The sequence below is a fragment of the Amblyraja radiata genome, chromosome 5 (assembly GCF_010909765.2).
Source record: "Amblyraja radiata isolate CabotCenter1 chromosome 5, sAmbRad1.1.pri, whole genome shotgun sequence".
Classification (NCBI taxonomy): domain Eukaryota; kingdom Metazoa; phylum Chordata; class Chondrichthyes; order Rajiformes; family Rajidae; genus Amblyraja; species Amblyraja radiata.
Genome location: NC_045960.1, coordinates 77,808,174 through 77,829,133, shown reverse-complemented (window position 1 = coordinate 77,829,133; position 20,960 = coordinate 77,808,174). Strand labels below are relative to the sequence as shown.

Sequence of the window (20,960 nt, the reverse complement as noted above, 5' to 3'; positions counted from 1 at the left end):
CTAAAGGAATCAAGGGATATGGGGGGAAAAGCAGGAACGGGGTACTGATTTCAGACGATCAGCCATGATCATATTGAATGGTGGTGCTGGCTCGAATGGCCGAATGCCTTACTCCTGCACCTATTTTTCTGTTTTTATGTAAAAGAGATTGATCATGCATCACACTTAATGATTTCATTAATTTCACATCCTAGCAACAATTTGATATGCTTCTAGAAACAAAAGTTCAAAATAAAATCAAAGCAAAACATTCTTAATGCTGTGAACATTTACTTTAAGTGAGTCAGTTAACCATTTATCCAAATATTTACATATTAAAGTCAGGTCATTCATCTGTGCATCAGAACCCCCCCCCCCCCCCCCCCCAAAAAAAAACCCCCCACTATACCCACATTAGATGGGGTAGTCTTGAGGTTGTTAATACAGTTTATCAATAATATTCCAATATGGTTGTGTGCTTTATTGCAACTGAACGTGTGCATAGAATTGAAGATGACCATTATACAAAAGTCATTCTAGCCAATCTATACATTAATTGTGAAACAAATAGAGATCCAAAAATTAGATAAGAAAAGGGCACATCACATATGTTCAAACTTAAGTTTTTTATTGTTATATATCAAATAATCGGTAAGAATATTACAATTAAGAAAAAAACAAAACTAAGTTTACCTGTGACCAGAATGATAGATCACTGTTATAACACCATGAGAATAATGGTTGTTAAAGCTGAAGCTGTGTTTTTCTTGAAAACCTTGATTGGTTCCAACACTGCACAGGAGGAACAAAGACCCAAGAATTACAATTTTTAGAGGTTTCTATAAAGCAGCTTGGATTTTTACGTAAAAACTAAAGGGGCGATATCAATGCTTTGAATGAACGCATCAAGTGCATTATATCCAGCTTTCATGTTTGATGATGATACAAAGTAAGATTGTGCAGTCGGCTGTCAGGAGGTTGGTTGCATGGACGATTCAGGCGAACATATACGTGAGATCATCCACTTTTGTAGAAAAAGAGAAACAGACTGAATTTTTGAAATGCTGAAAAACTGAAAGATGTTGATGTTCAAGGTAATCTGGGTGTCTTTCGTCATTAATCACAGAAAGTTAATATGCAGTTTAATTAAGCAAATAAAAAGCAAATATGGCCTTTAATGCAAGAGGAAATGTGTACAATAATATTCTTGCTATGGTTTTTGGGCATTGGCGAGTCTGCATCTTGAATATTGTGTATAGGTCTGAGAAAAGAGAAACTTGTCATAGAAAATGTATTGCAAATGATTACAATGGTGACATTCAACACCATAATGTAGTGCCAGAGATTCAGCAGACATGGGGCAAGATCCCTGGTGTTTATAGGAATGAAGGGAGATCTCATGGAAGCATGTAAAGTCCATACAGGGCACGCAAGGGCAGAAGCAGAATGTATCTATCTTTTCGCTAGGATATCCACAACCAGGTGTTGTAGCATTTAATAAGGGTTTGGGCATTCAGGATAAAGAGAAAAAACATCTTGACCTGGAGGGGAGTGAATACATACAATTCTCAAAAAAGCCTGTAGAGTTGGAAGGGGTTCAACTACTGAATATATGCAAGGTAAAAATACTTTTACATATCAAGGGAATAGGAGGAATGCAGGAAAGAGGCTCCTAGGTAAAAGGCTAGCCACACTCTTACTGGATTGCAGGGCAAGCACGCAAAATCAAATTGTCTACTCCTAAGCATTAATAATCTATTTGCTGCCTCCATTGAATGTGCCCAGAACACAATAGTTACACATAGCATGAAATTAGTGGCTACTGAAAAAAAATTACCAAGTAGCATGGCAAATACTGCAAAGGTTAATAATTCAGCTACTTTCATTTCAATTCCGTATTAGCTAATTGCACAATCACAAAAGCTACAGCTGATTAAAACCAGGACTATTTAATATAAGAAGTACCTGTGATAAACTATCCATTGATATTTTGAATTTGTATACCAATTATAAATGCGTGTACCTGCCATCACCAAAAGGAAGCACTTGTTTTGGAAATAAATTTATTCTCTGAACATACAAATTTGGCAGTTAATAGATACACGTGATTGGTGGACGTACAGTGAAATTTATACATCTAGCGGGATGAGCAGCAAAATAGTATAGCCCAACGTTAAATGTATATATCTTACCTGACCAAATAACTTTTCAGCTGACCGCGATAGTTGACGACCAGAAGCTCTGCTGAATACCGAATACAGTCAGTGGACTCCAGGAAAATTAACCCTGCCACAGCATGGCTGAGGTCACCTGCAGAGCTCGTAGTCTTTAAAGCATTTGAAAAATAGGTTATTTTTAAGTTATGCATGGAATTCATGACTCAAAAAATATGCTTCTTCCAAATTTATTATAACACATTCTGAAGACTTCCGATTTAATTTAAAACAGTCGCAGTCTATCCATAAAATGTATTGATATATAAAATTCATATCAATTCCAGAAATCGTGAAACAATTTTTCAATGCGCTATGGTTTTTCCAATCACTGCCTTATCTTGCCATCAATTTTATTCCCACTTTGAAATTAGAGTCTGAGTCTTAGTGTGGAAAGGGGCCTTTGACCTACATGCTGCATCTACACTAGTCCCACCTGCCTTCATTTGGTCCATATCCCTTCAAGTCTATCCTATCCTTGCACCCGTCCAAATGTTTTGTATATTGGCTCTTGATTCCCCAACTCTGGGTAAAAGTGCATTTACCCTATCTATTCCTCTTGCACACCTCCACAAGATCACGCCTCATCCGCCTGCGCTCCAAGGAATAGAATTCTAGCCTGCTCAACGGCTCTCTGTACCACAGGCCCTCGAGTCCTGGCAGCATCCCCATAAATCTTATTTGCACCATTTCCAGCTTAACAACTTCACTCATATAACAGGGCAACTAAAACTGAACACAATACTCTAAATATGGCCTCACCAATGTCTTGTATATCTGTAACATGAACTACCAACATCTTTGCTCAATATTCTGATTGATGAAGGCCAATGTAAGCTATTGATGAAAGCTTTTCTTGACCACCCTATCTGCCTTTTGTAGCATTTTCAAGATAATTACACTTGGTCGTAGTGATTTAGAGCAGAATAATCGGGGTGGCCTGCCCTCCATTTGAAAATTGGGAATAGAGTCAGTCATGCAGCAGGGAAACAGGCTCTTGACTCATTGAATCCACATTGACCATCAAGCACCCATTCATACCAATTTTAATTTATTCCCTCCACATACCCATCAACTTATTGAGTATTAAAAGTACTGTGTTCAGTTCTGACACTGTGTTATAGGTAAGATGTTGTCAAGTTGGAAAGGGTACAGAGAAGATTTACGAGGATGTTGCCAGGACTAGAAGGTCTCAGCTATAGGGAGAGGTTGAGTAGTCTGGGACTCTATTCCTTGGTGTGCAGGGGGACAAGGGGTGATCTTATAGAGGTGTATAAGATCATGAGAGGATTAGATCGGGTAGATGCACAGAGTCTCATGCCCAGAGTAGGTAAATCGAAGGCAAGAGACTCTGTGCATCTACCCGATCTAAGGTGTAGATTCAAGGTGAAGGGGAAAAGATTTAATAGGAATCTGAGGGATAAATTTTTCACACAAAGGGTGATGGGTGTATGGAACAAGCTGCCAGAGGAGGTAGTTGAGGCAGGAACTATCGCAACATTTAAGAAGCAGTTAGACAGGTACATGGATAGGACAGGTTTGGAGGGATATGGACCAAATGCAAGCAGGAGGGATAAGTGTAGCTGGGACATGTTGGCCGGTGTGACAAGTTGGGACGAAGAGTCTGTTTCCACACTGTATCACTATGACTCTAACTGCCCCCTGATTCTACCACTCACCTTCATACCAGGGACAATTTATAGTGGTCAATCAATCCCGAGGTCTTTGTGACGTGGCAGCAAAATGCAGTACCCAGTTAAAGAGAAGATGAAAACTCCAAATACCTGAACTGCTCCTTGTTTTAAAATTAATGTTGCACATCTTCAATTGTCAAAATACTTTAACTTGCACTTTGTTCAGCAAAACCCGTCGCCTTTAATATTCCAGACAATGGCTGTGCATAACTAGTAAAATGTACAACTTCAAATGAAAACATGTTTTAGAATATAAATATCAGTATTACCGGTAATATTATGAAAAGTTCATTCCCCATCGAGTCAAACACCCTCACTGTGCCTGTGCTTTCAGCATAAGCCAACAATGTACAATCTTGACTCCATGTCACACGTCTCCATTGAGGGTAGGGATCCTTCGGAACTGGGCATAGAAAACAACAACAGTAGCTAACTTGAAGACACAAGAGACTGCAATTGCTGGAATCTTGAGCAAATGACAAAGTGCTGGAGGAACTCAGCAGGTCAGGCAGCATCTCTGGAGGAAAATGGACAGATAATCATTTTGGACATCTGTCATATCTGTCAAAGGGTGGCACAGTGGCACAGCAGCAGATTTGCTGCCTTGCAGCGCCAGCGACCCAGGTTCGATCCTGGCCAAGGGTGCTGCCTATATGAGTTTGTACATTCTCCCCGTGACCGTGTGGGTTTTCTGCAGGTGCTCCGATTTCCTCCCACACACCAATGACGTGCAAGTTTGTAGGTTAATTGGTTTCTGTAGATTCTAAAATGTCCCTAGTGTGTATGATAGTGCTAGTGAATGGGATGATCGCTGGTCGGCGCGGACTTGGTGCGCCAAAGGGCCTGTTTCCTGCTGTATCTCTGAACTAAACTAAACCCATTTGGTAATGGACAGATAGGAAGGGTCAGGAGCCTTCTACAGGCAGAGTTCCTCCAGCAAATTTTTTTTTACAGTAGCCAGCTTGTCAACTTTAATAATAAAGGACCATTATTATTTGTTTATCAAATTTGTGTCCTAATAACACAAAAGCTTTAATTTTTGTTACCTCGTGAAATATTGCTGGACGAATTATTAACCATTTCTAACAGGATCAATTCTACAGTGCTGTTATTGGTTTGAAATATCTAGAAGTATTAACTTTCCTTTTGACTCTACTATGGTAATGTCCCTCTGCCTACAGTACAAAAATATCTGCAGGACACATGAACAAAACTGAGATTATCCAGATCCAGCTTGCAAAAGTTAGCTTGTTGAAGGTTATTAGCAAAGCATATGGACGAGTTACTCTGCCACAGCATTATCGAGAATATATTGATATTATTAAAAACCACTACATACAATATAACCTGTAACCCTCCTTGCAGCCAACTAAATACCAATCACAACTAATTAATAACTTTTGGAGCTGAAAAATATCTTTCAGCACTTACTTTTGAATAACTCCCCCCACCCCCAACTCCTGGCCTCGTGCCCTCCATCTAACTACATCCCATGTCTATCCCTCTTTACTACATTATGTTTTTGATTCAGATATTGTTCTATTATCAGTTGGTCAGCTGGAAGCATTTGAATAAATCTCAAACACCTCAGCTTCCTCATTAAACTGGATCTTGACAATCTTCAATCTTAAATAAAATTCTAGCAATAACACAGACAATATTGATTAGTTAAGTGTAGTGTGCACTGGAGTGTGCTTAAAAAAATTTAAAAATGCAGGATGCAAGAATGATTTTCATGAGTTTGTGAAGCTTCAGATTTAGCTAGAGGTCAGCCTAATTTCATTGTCCTGTTTTACTGGACTATTGTAGTAAATATGGACATCGATGACCACAAATGCAGGGAAAGGTAACAAGTAAATCTCAACTTTAGCCAAAAGGAATCTTGAACCATAGAAATTAAGATTTGCAGGTGTGTTACCTATACATTTTCCAATGACACAGCCAAATTCATCTTTTGTGGATCTGCAAAATAATGTAACAATTAGGAAATAAGCAACCTCTTTTTTTTGGTTCCTTTGGGAACCCAAAAGTTTGTAAAAAACATGCAAAAAGACTGATGAAAATTAACTTTCCAGTGCAGAGATCTGTTTATCAGGCCATGACTCATTATTACACACTCTTCCACATTAAGTTAGTTGATCTCTAACATGGGCACAAAACCAGAATGCAGCCGCCCGACTCATCACCCACACCAAATCCTGGCATCACATCACTCCAGTCCTCAAACAACTTCACTGGCTTCCCATCTCCCACCGGATCACCTACAAATTCCTGGTCCTCACCTACAAAGCCCTCCACCATCTGCCCCCCCCATATCTCACTGACCTCCTCTCCCCCTAAAAACCCTCACGGTCCCTCAGATCCACATCAGCCGGTCTCCTCTCCATCCACAAGTCCAACCTCCGCAGTTTTGGGGATAGAGCCTTCTCCAGGGCAGCTCCCAGGCTCTGGAACTCCCTCCCCCAACTGATCCGCAATTCCGTGTCCCTCACCATCTTCCAGTCCTGCCTCAAGACCCATCTCTTCACCTCTGCCTATCCTTAGCCCCACGTTCCCCTCCCTTTTCATCTGTGCTTGAATTGCCTCATATTATGTTTTGAATTGAATTCTGTCTTTAATTTGTGTACTAGTCATGTCTCTACTATTTATTTCATTCCGCTTACATGTTTTTCCTCTACTTGCTAAATTTTTGTAAGGTGTCCTTGAGATTCTTGAAAGGCGCCCATAAATAAAATTTATTATTATTATTATTCAGCATACCCAGACGGAAATAAAATGGACAAAATGAAAACAAATCAGATTCTCACTTCCAAGTAACCTCTGTTGAAATTTTACACGTGGGCTTTGGACAAGGATAATGTACGAGTTGCCTTTGATATCCCACGTGGGAAAAGCCAACAGCATTCACAGACTATGGTCAGTTGCACAAGGTACTCAGGACAATGCCCGGAAGCAAAACCTTTAATGAGTACCTTAGAACAGAAGCCAAAACTAAATGTTGAAGAGTGAAATAAGTAAATTCAGTAAGTTGCTTTTCTGCTCCAACCAATCATTTCTTTAGGTTGCATCAGTTGTCTCCACTCTCCCACATACCTGATCAATAGATATTCTGAGCTTCCATTCAAGGGATGGAACACAATGAATTAATGGTGCTGTTAAGAATTGGAGCCTAGCTAGTGCCCAGATATGCAAAAGGACTAATTATATCCAGAATGGAAAAGGTTGTTTGTAGCATTAGCAATGTCACAGACTAGCTCATTAGTTCCTGTGCTGTTAACAGTACACCACATACAAGTCGAAAAAACAGACTCTGCCTGCAGCTACCAAGCAATCATTAAAAAAAATGAAATATGGATACAAGAACCAGAATATACTTTGGGTATGATACAGTACCTGATCTCAATGCACTGGTCTTGAACAACAGCAAGCAATTTTCCATTACTGTGCAAAAACAGATAATATATTAGTGTCAAGCTTTCACCCAAAGAAACTGAAACAAAATTTTAATGTTGAGTTCTAACAATTTCTACCAATAGTGTATTATTTGATGAAACATCAGAAATATTAATCAAAGTTCTCAATTACAAAACAATAACAGGTTCATGAAATAATTAAAAAAGGAATTTAAAAGAACATTAATCTAATCATGCCAATAAACATATCCAATAGGGCTTTTAAGCCATTAATTAGTAAATGCCTGCCTAAATGAAAGACCAAAGACAACCCATTGTCACTGTTAACCAAATTAAAGCAACATGAAAAAAAGCCAAAAGTTCCTAATGTGGTGTAAGTATTTGGTTGTATACTTTATTTACAATCAGCTTAAGCTTGATTACTTGTAATTTAATTTATGATTTATGGTATTTCATAGGAAACAACAACCAACAAAAACAATTAAGATTTGGACTATAATTCACCATTAAATGGGTCAAAGAAATTCTACCATTCATAAGCATATATTGCAGCCACATGCAGTTACGCAAAAAGAGAGAAATATCCATCAGAGGTACTGCTCTGGAGCAATGTTTTTAAAGAATAATAAATAAGTGTTTACTATTTGCACAACAGGCACAAACATATCTATTTCGATTTACCATTTAGTCAATTTAATACTTAGCAATCTACTATTCTCTCTGACTGAACAGACTAAACATAATGTTCAAAGGTACACAAAAAAGTTGGAGAAACTCAGCGGGTGCAGCAGCATCTATGGAGCGAAGGAAATAGGCAACGTTTCGGGCCAAAACCCTTCTTCAGACTGATGGGGGGTGGGGGGGGGGGGGGGGGGGGGGTGGGGAGAAGAAAGGAAAAAGGAGGAGCCCGAGGGCTGGGGGATGGGAGGAGACAGCAGGAGGGCTGAGGAAGGGGAGGAGACAGCAAGGACTAACAAAATTAGGAGAATTCAATGTTCATGCCCCCAGGATGCAGACTCCCCAAGCGGAATATGAGGTGCTGTTCCTCCAATTTCCGGTGTTGCTCGCTCTGGCCATGGAGGAGACCAAGGACAGAGAGGTCGGATGGGGTTGTGGGAAAGGGAGTTTAAGTGCTGAGCCACCGGGAGGTCAGGTTGGTTATTGCGGACTGAGCGGAGGTGTTCGGCGAAACGATCGCCCAACCTCCGCTTGGTCTCATGGATATAGATCTGCTGACATCTAGAGCAGCGGATGCAACAGATGAGGTTGGAGGAGGTGCAAGTAAATCTCTGTCGCACCTGGAACGACTGCTTGGGTCCTTGAATGGAGTCGAGGGGGGAGGTAAAGGGACAAGTGTTGCATCTCTTGCGGTTGCAAGGGAAAGTTCCTGGGGAGGGGGTGGTACGGGAGGGAAGGGAAGAATTGACAAGGGAGTTATGGAGGGAGCAGGAAGGCAGACATGGGGGGGAGATGGGAAGATGTGGCGAGTGGTGGGGTCACGTTGGAGGAGGCGAAACTGACGGAGGATTACTTGTTGTATGTGACGGCTGGTGGGGTGAAAGGTGAGGACTAGAGGGACTCTGCCCTTGTTGCGAGTGGGGGGATGGGGAGAGAGAGCAGTGTTGCGGGGTATGGAAGAGACTCTGGTGCGAGCCTCATCTATGGTGGAGGAGGGGAACCCCCGTTCCCTGAAGAATGAGGACATTTCAGATGCCCTGGTGTGGAACGCCTCATCCTGGGAGCAGATGCTGCGTAGACGGAGGAATTGGGAGTAAGGGATGGAGTCCTTACAGGAAGCAGGGTGGGAAGAAACAAAATGTTCACATGTGTAATCAGCAAGATATTATTTCTGAGGGCTACTAAAGATAGCTAAAATTGAAACCAAGAATATTATGGCATCATTTTCCAAGGATACTCAAATCTATAAATACATTTTGCCAACATGTTTAATTACCTGGTTACAACAAGTTGCCAGTTGATCTGTTTACTAACCAGCTGGAAAAAACTAGGCGACAGCAAGGATGTGGAAGAGCTGCAGGACAAAATTCAGAATAGTAACATAAAAAAAGTCTCAAGTGTGCAAAGAATTATCATATTAAACACAAAACTATATAATAAAACTTTATTTATCCCAGGAGGGATAAAATGCTGGAATAACTCAGCGGGACAGGCAGCACCTCTGGATAGAAGGAATGGGAGACATTTCATAATCATAACCATAAACATAATCATATTTTATTAACCAAGTATGTTTTGCAACATACGAGGAATTTCATTTGCCATACAGTCATACCAATAAAAAGCAACAGAACACAAAATATATTTTAACATAAACATCCACCACAGTGACTCCTCCACATTCCTCACTCTGATGGAAGGCGAAAAAAAGTTCAATCTCTTCCCTTCTTTTTTCTCCCGCAGTCGGGGGCCTCGAGCCTTCCGTTGATGGGCCATCTTGACTCCCATAGCCGGTGGCGTTTGGGCCCTCGCATCTGGGCGATCAAGCTCCCGCATCGAGAGGGGGGGGGGGGATCTCAGCTCCCCCGCGCCGGGCGATCTAACCCCGGGTCGAAACCTTATGCATTGTTTGGAGCTCCCGACATCTATGGTCTCTACCCGAGAATGCGAGCTCCTCGATGGTGAAATCCGCAGGCCGCTGTTGGAGCGTCGATCCTAGGCAAGGGATCTGGTACAATGGTAAGTCCACACCCCCGCGGTGGGGCTCAAAGTCCAGTCTCAAGCAAGGCCTCCAGCTCCAAGATGTTGGGCTGCAGAGCGACCGGAGACACGATCCGGAAAACAATCGTATCCCCGCAAGGTAAGAGATTGAAAACAAGTTTCCCCAGACCCCCTCCCCCACCCTCCCCACAAAGCAAACCAGAGAACATTAACACAAACTTTTAAAACATAGTAAAAACAACAACAAAAGGACGAAAAGACCATCGTCGCCGCCACCTAGTCTGACCCTGAAACAGGGTCTCGACGCCAAACATCACCCATTCCTTCCATCCAGAGATGCTGCTTGTCCTGCTGAGTTACTCCAACATTTTGTGCCTCTCTTCGGTGTAAATCATCTGTAGTTCCTTTCTTCATAATAAACACTTTATTGGTGCAAAGGTATGTAATAAGGAACTGACAATTGACATTAGGGCTTAAAAAACAAAACAAATGGCCACAGGAAGTCAACGGGTCTGCCAGTATCTTGGGAGGGAATCGACAGACGACATTTCAAGTCAGGAGATAGACACAAAAAGCTAGAGTAACTCAGCGGATCAGAAAGCATTTCTGGAAAAAAACGAATAGGTGGAGTTATGGGTCAAGACCCTTCTTAGGCTCATGTTGTCGACCTCCCCATGGTGAGCCCTGTCGTCTGACCTCAGTCAGGCCAACGACAACAAACAGAATCAGCAGCAGCGTCGCAGCTTGGCGCCAACCCGGAGCATGTGCCCTTTTTAAGGCAGGCACCTACGGATGTCGAACCGGATGGCATCACCCTGCTGCAGACTTCTGCTGCCTCAAACGCAAGAAACAGAGAAACATAGAAAATAGGTGCAGGAGTAGGCCATTCGGCCCTTCGAGCCTGCACCGTCATTCAATATGATAATGGCTGATCATCCAACTCAGTATCCTGTACCTGCTTTCTCTCCATACCCCCTGATCCCTTTAGCCACAAGGGCCACATCTAACTCCCTCTTAAATATAGCCAATGAACTGGCCTCAACTACCTTCTGTGGCAGAGAATTCCACAGATTCACCACTCTGTGTGAAAAAAACTTTTCTCATCTCAGTCCTAAAAGACTTCCCCCTTATCCTAAAACTGTGACCCCTTGTTCTGGACTTCCCCAACATCGGGAACAATCTTCCTGCATCTAGCCTGTCCAACCCCTTAAGAATTGTATAAGTTTCTATAAGATCCAGGATAAGAAGAAGAAGTTCTGACCCGCTGAGTTACTCCAGCTCTTTGTGCCTATCTTTGGCTTAAACCAGCGAGAGGCGAGGACACGCAAAGCCTGGGAAGTGATGGGTAGATATGGGTGGGGTAATATTGCCAGATGGGTGGAGAGAGTGTTAAAGGCTAGTTACAAAATTATACAAGGGCATTGGATAATGGAAGAAGGAGGGGAATGTAAAATCGGAGAGGCGATATGGGTGGAATGGAACATGGGGGGGAGAAAGAGTGGATAAGAGGAAATATGGGACATGAGAGGGGTGGGACATTAACCCAACGATGAGCAGAAAAGAACAGGTGACAGGGTTAGTGGGAGAAATATGTACGCAATGCGGTACATGGAAAGGGGGGGAAGGAAAGGTGTGGAGAGAAGAATTACTTGTAATTGGAGAATTCAATGTTCATGACATTGAGTTGCAAGCTATGCAAGCAGAATATGAAGCGCCGTTCTTGCAGTTATTGTGTGGCCTCGCTGGCAGTGGAGGAGACCAAGGAAAGAAAGGTCATCAATGTAAAGGAGGCCTCATCAGGAGCAACAGCAGCAATTGGAAAAGTTGGAAGAGATGCAATTGAACATCTGCTCCACCTGGAAGGGCTGCTGTAGTTCCAGGATCTAAGCGAGATAGGTGGTGTAGAGACATGTGTTCCACCTCCTGCAGTTGCAGGGGATACTGACCGAGGAACAAGCAGACTGGGTGGGAAGTGACGTGCGAAGCAAGGAGTTGCAGAGAGTGTGATCTCTGCGGAAAGCGGTGGGATGGGAAGACGTGACTGGTGGTGGGACCTCGTTGGAGAATGCTGTGTTGAATGAGGAGACTGGTAGAGTGAATGGCAAAGACCAGGGAAACTCTATCCTTGTTCCATTGGGGGAGTAGAAGTCTGAGACAGAGGAGATATGGATGATGGCTCCATCCACAACAGCAGGAGGAAACAACATTTACTGAAGAAAGAACGCATCTCAAATGCCCTAGAGTGTAAAGCCTCAAGTTGGGAGCAGAAGAGCAAAGATGGAGAAATTGAGGCAAAGGGATTGCATCCTTGCAGGATAGGAGGTGCAGTCAAGGTAGCTGTGCTTAAAATCTTTGGAAATGGAATACAAAATAGAAAGATCCACCAACACAAACAAATATAACTTACTGTGACAGATTACACAGACGAGAAATTCTCGCGATTGATTTAAGAAAATAACGTTTATAATCAATATTATCGTGAAATAGCTCAAACTCTAACACATTCATCCCTTCCCACCAAAACAAAACTGAAAGGAAAATAACAGCTGTAATTACCTGTATCCAACATACTCAAGTGCAAAATTGAAGGGAGCTGAATAGGAAAAAAGTTTCAAAATTACTGAGAGAAATTATTAACAAAGTTAATTGTTTAAATTGAAAGGTAAGAAAGCTGTTATTATTTTGCAAGTTTAAACATAAAGCACCAATTTATTTACCCAAGACTATTTTAATGCAGCATAACAAATATGTTCTCAGTTGAAAAAGCACCCGAGCTGTGCATCTCAAAATATGTACGTAGAATCAACTACCTTTTATTTAAGGATATCAATATCCCTTTTTTCAGCCCAATTTGTGGACTACAAATATTGCATAAGGCGTCTCTAAAGTTTAAAGACAGGATATCTTAATAATGTAAGGAGAAGTTTACCAAAAACATACAAAGTGCTAGAGTAACTCAGCAAGTCAGGCAGCATCTCTGGAGGACATGGATATCTGATGAATGTTGATTAAAATAAAATAAATATGCTAGAATACAAGTGAGAATTAATTAGCTCTTAATTAAAACAATGCCATGGGATCTACTGTGCCTGTCTGATTTAACATCTGTTATGAAAAGTTAATTCCAATAGTGTAATACTTCCTAACCAATGCAGCAGAGTCAGACCCTCGTTTTGGAATGGGACTTCAATCTTCAAATTCAGGTGCAGGAATATACTATATGGAAGCCCTTATCCCTCGAAATCTGTCCTATCCATGTACCTGTCTAATTGTTACTTAACAGTTGCGAGTCCCTGCCTCAATTACAACTTCTGACAGTTCGTTCCATACACCCACCACCCATTGTGTGAAAAAGTTACCCCTTACGTCCTATTCAATCTTTTCCCCTTCATCTTAAACCTATGTCCTCTGGTCCTCAATTCCCCTACTATGAGCTAGAGACTGTGCGTATCTACCCGATCTAATCTTCTCATGATTTTATACACTTCTATAAGATCACCCGTCACCTTCCTGTGCTCCAAGGAACAGTCCCAGCCTACTCAACCTCTCTCTATAACGCAGACCCTCAAGTCATGGCAACATCCTTGTAAATGTTTTCTGTACTCTTCCAGCTTGATAGAATCATTCCTACAACATGGTGCCCAGAACTGAACACAGTATTCTAAATGCGGTCTCACCAACGACATATATAACTGCAATGTTACCTCCCAGCTTCAAAACTCAATACTCTGACTGATGAAGGCCAACGTGCCAAAAGCCTTCTTGATCACCTACGACCACCTTTCAAGGATGTATGCACCTGCACTCCTATATCCCACTGCTCTACAACATTCCCGGAGCCCCACCATTCACTGAGCAGGTCATGCCCAGGTTGGACTTCACAAAATGCAACATCTCACATTTCTCGGTATTAAATTCCATCAACCATTCCTCAGCCAACCTGGCTAACCGATCAAGATCCTGCTGCAATTTTTCACAACCATCTTCATGATCTGGAATACAAACTTTTGTATCTGCAAACTTGCCATGCATGTTCTCATCAAAAACATTGATATAGATTTCAAACAGTAACGGGCCCAGCATCCAACCCTGAGGCACACCACTGGTCACAGACATCCAGTCCGAGAAGCAACCTTCTGCTTCCTTCCATAGAGCCAATTTTCTATCCATTCAGCTATCTCTCCTTAGATTCCCACATCTGTTTTAATCTCTGGCTTTTGTTCCAACCATCTCCCTATCAACCCCTCCTCTCCCACCCCCCTCCCTCACCAGTGTTCACCTGTGACTTTCCACACTTTGGCCTGCCTCTCTTCTCTCCCAGCTATCCTTCTCCTCCTTCAATTAGTCTGAAGAAAGGTCCCGATCTGAACGTTGCCTATCCATGTTCTCCAGAGATGCTGCCTGACCTGTTGAGTTACTCCAGCACTTTTTTTCTCTGTTTTTTTTGTAAAGCATCATCTGCAGTTTCTTATTTCTATTAAGCGATTCACAACAGAAAACAACTTTCTGATAACATGATCCATCAAATCCCTAGTAGTAGCAGAAAAAGAAAAAAAGTAAAAAATATATTCTAGAAATAAAATTAACTTTACACTGGGGGAACAGAAGTTAAATACATGGTCTCCAAGAACACCAAAAATACCAAACTGATAAAATTCCCAGTTCAGAAAATTCACTTGTCTTGCATAATGAAAACATTCATGTTGTTAGTATAATAAATGTCATAAGTAACAGACTCATTTGAATTTATTTCATCTTTGAAAACACATCTCTAAAAAATGGGTTTGAAATTTACTCCAGGCTGACTGACATTTGTATCTTGCAAATTTCAAACATAACTCACCAGAAATAGTCTTTGCAATAACAGATCCACGTTCTCGATTGCCTCTAGGCTGCGACAAATTAAAACAAGAAATTAAATTCCAGATTACAATAACACAATATGTTCATATACACTGCTTAAAAATTATGTTATTTAATGGTTTACAGTATTATAACATCAACACCATATCATATAAATCAACTATTTGCGTAAATTGAAATAATTTACTTCAATGATCCCGTAAAGATAATGCGGTCAAAATTGTGGAAAGGGGTTTAACACTGAAATGGAATTTGTATTCAGACTTCTTTTTTGCAGATTAAGGAATGTGTCTGAAAAAGAACAATTGTTTTAATTTTAGATTTGGAATTTCAGTTCAGGAAATATACAATAGTTTAGGCCTTACAATATGGTCCCAAACATTTCAGCCAACTAACTAATTTCATAAAGCGCTGTGAAAATAAAACCTCAGAGTAACTAACATGTTGGCATGGACAGAAGATCTGCTGTTTAGCTAAAAAGACTGCAGACATAAAGAGTCTTTCTCTTGTCGGCAAGATGCAAGGCAGGAAGTGCAAGACCAACTGTTGCACCTCCTGCAGTTGAAGGCAAGTACCAAGGGTCGAGAAGGAATGGCAGGCAGGGAGTCGCAGAAGAAGCGATCCGGTGTGGACATCCATGGTTAATATGAGACAGTGGGGGGCAGTGAATTAGAACCCACGTCATCCCTTCACTTCTCCCTGATTCTCCCTATCACCTTCCTTACGTATCAGATTCCAACAGAGGTAGCCTTGGTGTATCACCCACCTGGCTGTCTCTCCCTTAACCCTCCAACCTACCAGGATCCATTTGCCTTTTTTTGTATGCCTCCATGTAAAACCCAAGTACCACCATCTCCCACACTTCTCCCTCCTTTCCCTGGTTTGATCAACCCATTAGATTGAAACAAGAGGACATCTAGCAGGAACAACAGAGAGAATGGGGAATTTTGTAAAAACATTAATATCTCTGTCATTTTTCATTGACGGGAAAAATCCTCGGCACACATACGGCGGAGGGGGGCTCTGAGCGAGGTGGCCAAAAATGACGGCCGTATGACAATAAACTCTCTTAACTCTTGCTGTATCATGCACACTGTGAATGGCTTGATTGTAATCATGTATAGTCTTTCTGCAGACTGCTTAGCAAGCAACAAACGGTTTCACTGTACCTTGGTACTGATGACAATAAACTAAACTAACAATTGCACAAAAAACTAAAAGCAATTTTTAAAGACTTATTTCACAACGTCAAATGGTCTTCGCATTTTACTCACTTGGGTGGCATTGTATAACGAACCATAGAAATATCCAAAGGAAGGCCAATCAGCCTGCATATATTCTCTTAATACCACAGCTTAAGGAATTACCTTTCTTTTACAATGGCACAAACTTAATTCAATAAGAATGTCTGAAAAAGAGTCTTGACACAAAACATCACCTATTCCTTCACTCCATAGGTGCTGCCTCATCCGCTGAGTTTCTCCAGCATTTGACCTTCGATTTTTCCAGCATCTGCAGTTCTTTCTTAAACATAAATAATTTAAGAGAGTATACTTTCATCTCAATAATAGGGGAGACTTAATAGTCTCATTTTCTCATGGAACCAATACCACTACTTTAATACCAGGCAATACGTTACATTGCCAAAATATTTTCAAGTCACTCCAGTATTCAAGGATGACGTTTATTAAAATACTTGAGCAAAGACAAACAGCTGGAGGAACTCAGCAGATCAACCCAACGGGTCAGAACCTTTCTTCAAACAAAGTATTACAAAAATAGTTATAGTGGATTTAAAAGATTTCAATTTTCCCCAATAAGATTATGGTTAATGATGGAAAAATTATCAATGAAACCCACTTTATTCCACTGATGTTTATTATCAATCAGTTTCATTATTTCAAGTTTTGTAAACAAGGAACAGGATAGTACAGAAATCAACACGATTTTGATAAATAAACATCAGATTCTAACAAGCCTAAGAATGCAAGGCATACACATAGTCATAGAAGCAGGCCCTTCAGCCCAACTTGCAGATCTAAACCCATCCTATCCATGTACCTGTACAAATGTCTCTTAAACATTAAGATAGTAACTGCCTCAATTACATCCAACACCAGCACGTTCCATATATCCACTACCCTTTGTATAAAAAGTTACCCCTTAAGTTCCTATTAAATTTACCACCTTAACTCTATGTCCTCTGGTTCTTGATTTCCCTACTCTGGGCAAACGCCTCTGTGCAATTATCCCATCTATTTCCCTCATGATCTTGTACATCTCTACAAGATGACCTCGCATCCTCCTGTACTCCAAGGAATAAAACTCTAGCCTGCTCAACCTCTCACAATAGCTCAGGCTCTCGAGTCCTGGCAACATACTCATTAATCTTCTCTGCACCCTTTCCAGCTTAACATCTTTCCTATTACATGGTGACCAAAACTGAACACAATACTCTAAATGTGGCCTCACCAATGTCTAATACAACCTAAGATGGACACAAAAAGCTGGAGTAACCCAGCGGGCCAGGCAGCATCTCTGGAGAGAAGGACTGGTTAAGGATAAGGGAAACGAGAGATATAGATGGTGATGTGGAGAGATAAAGAACAATGAATGAGAGATATGCAAAAAAGCAACGATGATAAAGGAAACAGGCTATTGGCAGCAATTTGTAGGGTGAAAATGAAAGCACATGTGTGAGGGAGAGATAGAGAGAGATTGAATGCCGGGAATTGAATACCTGAAGTGAGTGAAGTCAATATGCATACCACTGGGCTGTAAGATGCCCAAGCAAAATATGAGATGCTGTTTCTCCAATTTGCATTTAGTCTCACTCTCAGTCCCACGGTTGGTGGGGGTGCTGCAAGCCGGCAGCCCTGCCAGCAGCGTGTTAGTTTTTTCAACTTTTTGAATTTATTTTGTGTGACCTAATGTATGTTTTTGGTGTCTCTCTGTGTGTCTTGTGTGGGTGGAGGTGTGGGGGGGTAAGGGGGAAACTGTTTCGATCGCCTCCTCCATGGAGGCGACTTTTTCCATGTCGCCTCCCCCGTGGCCTAACATCGAGGATCGGTGCGGCCTTTCCCGGAGAAATCTGCGGAGCTCCGGCTGCAGCGGGCCAGCGAACGGAACGCTCCTCTCGGGCGACCCCCGGCGAGGGCTCGCCCGCTCCACGACGAGAGTCCACGCTACTCCCCGCCGCTGAAGCCCCGGGCGCTTCTCCAGGTAAGGCCGCACCGATCCTCGATGTTAGGCCATGGGGGAGGCGACATGGAAAAGGTCGCCTCTCCGTGGAGGAGGCGACCGAAACGCAGCCTGGGATCCCTCGTTTGGGACCCGGGAGGAGTAGAAGCTCAGACCGCCAGCCCGCGGCTTACTTCTATCGCGGGCGTGGCAGAGACTTACCATCAGGAACGGGATCCCGTGGAGAGGAGCTCTGACTGCCGGCCCTGCAGTCTGCAGTGCTTCTGGCTGCGGCACGGCGGGGACTTTAAATCTTCGACCGCCGGCCTGCACCAACCTGAAGCCGCGGTCTCTGGTGGGGAAGCACCGATTCAGGACTTACCTGGACTTTATCTGGACTTTACCTTGTCTGATCATCTGGAAGCCCGCAGTGGCGGCTCAGGAGGGTTGAGGTCCTGACCACGGGGGAAAATGGAGGAGGACTGGCCAAATGTTATGCCTTCCACCACAGTGATGAATGCTGTGGTGGATGTTTGTGTTAAATTTTTATTGTGTTTTGTGTGTTCTTTTTTTCATTGTACCGCTGCTGGCAAATTCATTTCATTTGCACTTTATGTGCAAGTGACAAATAAAACTAATATTGATTGATTGAAAATGGAGGAGACCTAGGATAGAAAGGTATGAGTAGGAATGGGAAGGAGAAATAAAAAGCATCCAGCAACCGGGAGATCAGGTAGGTTCAAGCGGGCTGAGCAAAGGTGTTCCGTGAAACGATCGCCCAGTCTGTGTTTGGTCTCACCAATGTATAAAAGTCCATATCTTGAACAATGGATACAGTTGATGAGGTTGAAGGAGGTGCAAGTGAACCTCTGCCTAACCTGAAAGGACTGTTGGGGTCCCTGGACAGAGTCGAGGGGGGAGGTATAGGGACAGGTGTTGCAACTCTTCTGCAGTTGCAGGGGCAGATACCTCCCAACTTCTAACCTCAATACTCTGACTGATGGTGTGCACTGGCGTCCAACACAGTGGTATATAATTAACATCTGCATCATCACAATTTTTTTAACTCCATCGCCAAATACTACATACATTACATTCTACAGAATTCGTATTTAGTCATACAAAACGCAATAGGCCCTTTGACCCAACTAAGAAGTTGACATGCCGACTAAGAAACTCCATTCCCTCCCCACCCCCGTCCAAACCCCGCAAGGACATATCCCTCCACTCCACCCTCTCTTCCCACTCCACTAACACCCCTAGTCCGAGCATTTTTCCGACTGTCCCCGCTCGGCCCTGCATGCCGCACCCCACTTACATCCCTAGCCATGGTTCTACCCCTCACACAACCCCCGCAAGGCTTGGCTCGTCTCCCATCATCCACACCCTGGCTCTTTTTCCACATGGAGGTGGTGGGTGTATGGGATGAGCTGCTGGATGAGCTGCTGGAGACAGGTACTATAATGACACCCTGACATCCACACACTGGCTCTTTTTCCACATGGGGATAGTGGGTGTATGGGATGAGCTGCTGGAGACAGGTACTATAATGACACCCTGACATCCACACACTGGCTGGCTCTTACCCCACTTTGGGCTGGATCTTTTCCCCCTTATGACCCCAACCACACGACACTCTCTACCAGGCCACGGATGCCACCCCCCAGCCCGGCCCAGCCCACCCTCTCACCGGTGCCTCACTCTCCTGCAACCACTCGCAGTGAACCAGCAGGTCGTACAGAATATTCTCCTCCTCCTCCTCGGCAGCCATCGTCAGCACCGGATGTGCTGTGGGGTCCGCTGGTGCAGGGACGCGGCGGGACAGGCCGGGACAGACCCAGGCGGCCACACAACCAACACGCCGCTGTAACCCGGCGCTGTCCAGTTCCGCTTCACAAGCTGTCCGTGCGACTCGCTCGATCGTCGACTGGCGACCAAAGATCTTTAGTGGAGAGCGAGTTGTCCGGGTGCTGCTTGAGAGGGGCGGGCCGGCGGGAGGGAGGGGGGGACGCGTTTAGGAGCTGCGCAGAGGACGTGGACCGGCGCTTCCGTCGGTGGAGGAGCGAGGGAGCGAGGGACGAGAATGGCGGCGTTTTCAGGTGAAGCGCCGCGTCAGCGCCGGACCCCTCACCCCGGCCCCCAAAACCCCCTCACACCAGCGGGTCGGTCGGTCGGTCGGTCGCGGCTTCCCCACCCCCGGGGGATCGGGACCCCACAGTCCCAACTCGCTCGTCCGGCATGTGTTGGAAGGAAATGCCTCAGAGAGCAGTGGAGGCCAATTCTCTCCTCTGGATACTTTCAAGAGAGAGCTCGATAGGATAGGGCTCTTAAAAATAGCGGAGTCAGGGGATATGGGGAGAAGGCAGGAACGGGGTACTGATTAGGGATGATCAGCCATGATCACATTGAATGGCGGCGCTGGCTCGATGGGCCGAATGGCAACTCCTGCACCTATTGTCTATTGTCTAACTGCAAAAGCCGGTTTAAACCGAAGATAGACACAAAATGGACAGGCTAGAACTTTATTGCTTGGAGTGCTGGAGAATGAGAGATGATCTTAAGTTGTATAAGTAACTGCATAGAATCTTTTACCCTGAATAAGGCAATCAAGAACCAGAGCAGGGCTCGAAATTAGCGGTTGTCCGGGTGCCAATGGCAACTTACACTCCCGCCGGGCAACCAAAAAGCCATGCCATTTTGCCCGGCTTGGCAACCAACCAGGACACTTAGCTCGGCAAGGGACACCTTGCTTGGCAAGCAACCGGGACACACACTCTCTCCCCTCTCTCCCTCTCTCCCTCTCTCTCCCCCTCTTCCCCCCCCCCCCCCCCCTCTCTCTCTCCCCTCTCTCTCCTCTCTCCCCTCCCCCCCTCTCTCTCTCTCTCCCCTCCCCTCTCTATCTCTCTCTCCCCTCCCCCTCTCTCTCTCTCTCTCCCCTC

At 43.6% G+C, this 20,960-nt stretch overlaps 2 protein-coding genes across 2 annotated transcripts in view; one reads left to right on the top strand and one right to left on the bottom strand.

The window, feature by feature from the left end:
- nbas (NBAS subunit of NRZ tethering complex) overlaps positions 1-19,909 on the bottom strand; it is a 267,026-nt gene extending 247,117 nt beyond the window's left edge. Inside the window, exons 1-9 of the mRNA XM_033021570.1 lie at positions 19,712-19,909; positions 14,822-14,870; positions 12,535-12,571; positions 9,254-9,331; positions 7,280-7,327; positions 5,805-5,848; positions 4,156-4,289; positions 2,172-2,305; positions 673-771 (exon numbers count right to left, since the gene is read on the bottom strand). Coding sequence (XP_032877461.1) covers positions 673-771; positions 2,172-2,305; positions 4,156-4,289; positions 5,805-5,848; positions 7,280-7,327; positions 9,254-9,331; positions 12,535-12,571; positions 14,822-14,870; positions 19,712-19,792 — 704 coding nt within the window. The 5' untranslated portion in view covers positions 19,793-19,909. The remainder of the gene's footprint in view (positions 1-672; positions 772-2,171; positions 2,306-4,155; positions 4,290-5,804; positions 5,849-7,279; positions 7,328-9,253; positions 9,332-12,534; positions 12,572-14,821; positions 14,871-19,711) is intronic.
- ddx1 (DEAD-box helicase 1) overlaps positions 19,778-20,960 on the top strand; it is a 38,014-nt gene continuing 36,831 nt past the window's right edge. The window contains exon 1 of the mRNA XM_033021572.1: positions 19,778-20,120. Coding sequence (XP_032877463.1) covers positions 20,105-20,120 — 16 coding nt within the window. The 5' untranslated portion in view covers positions 19,778-20,104. The remainder of the gene's footprint in view (positions 20,121-20,960) is intronic.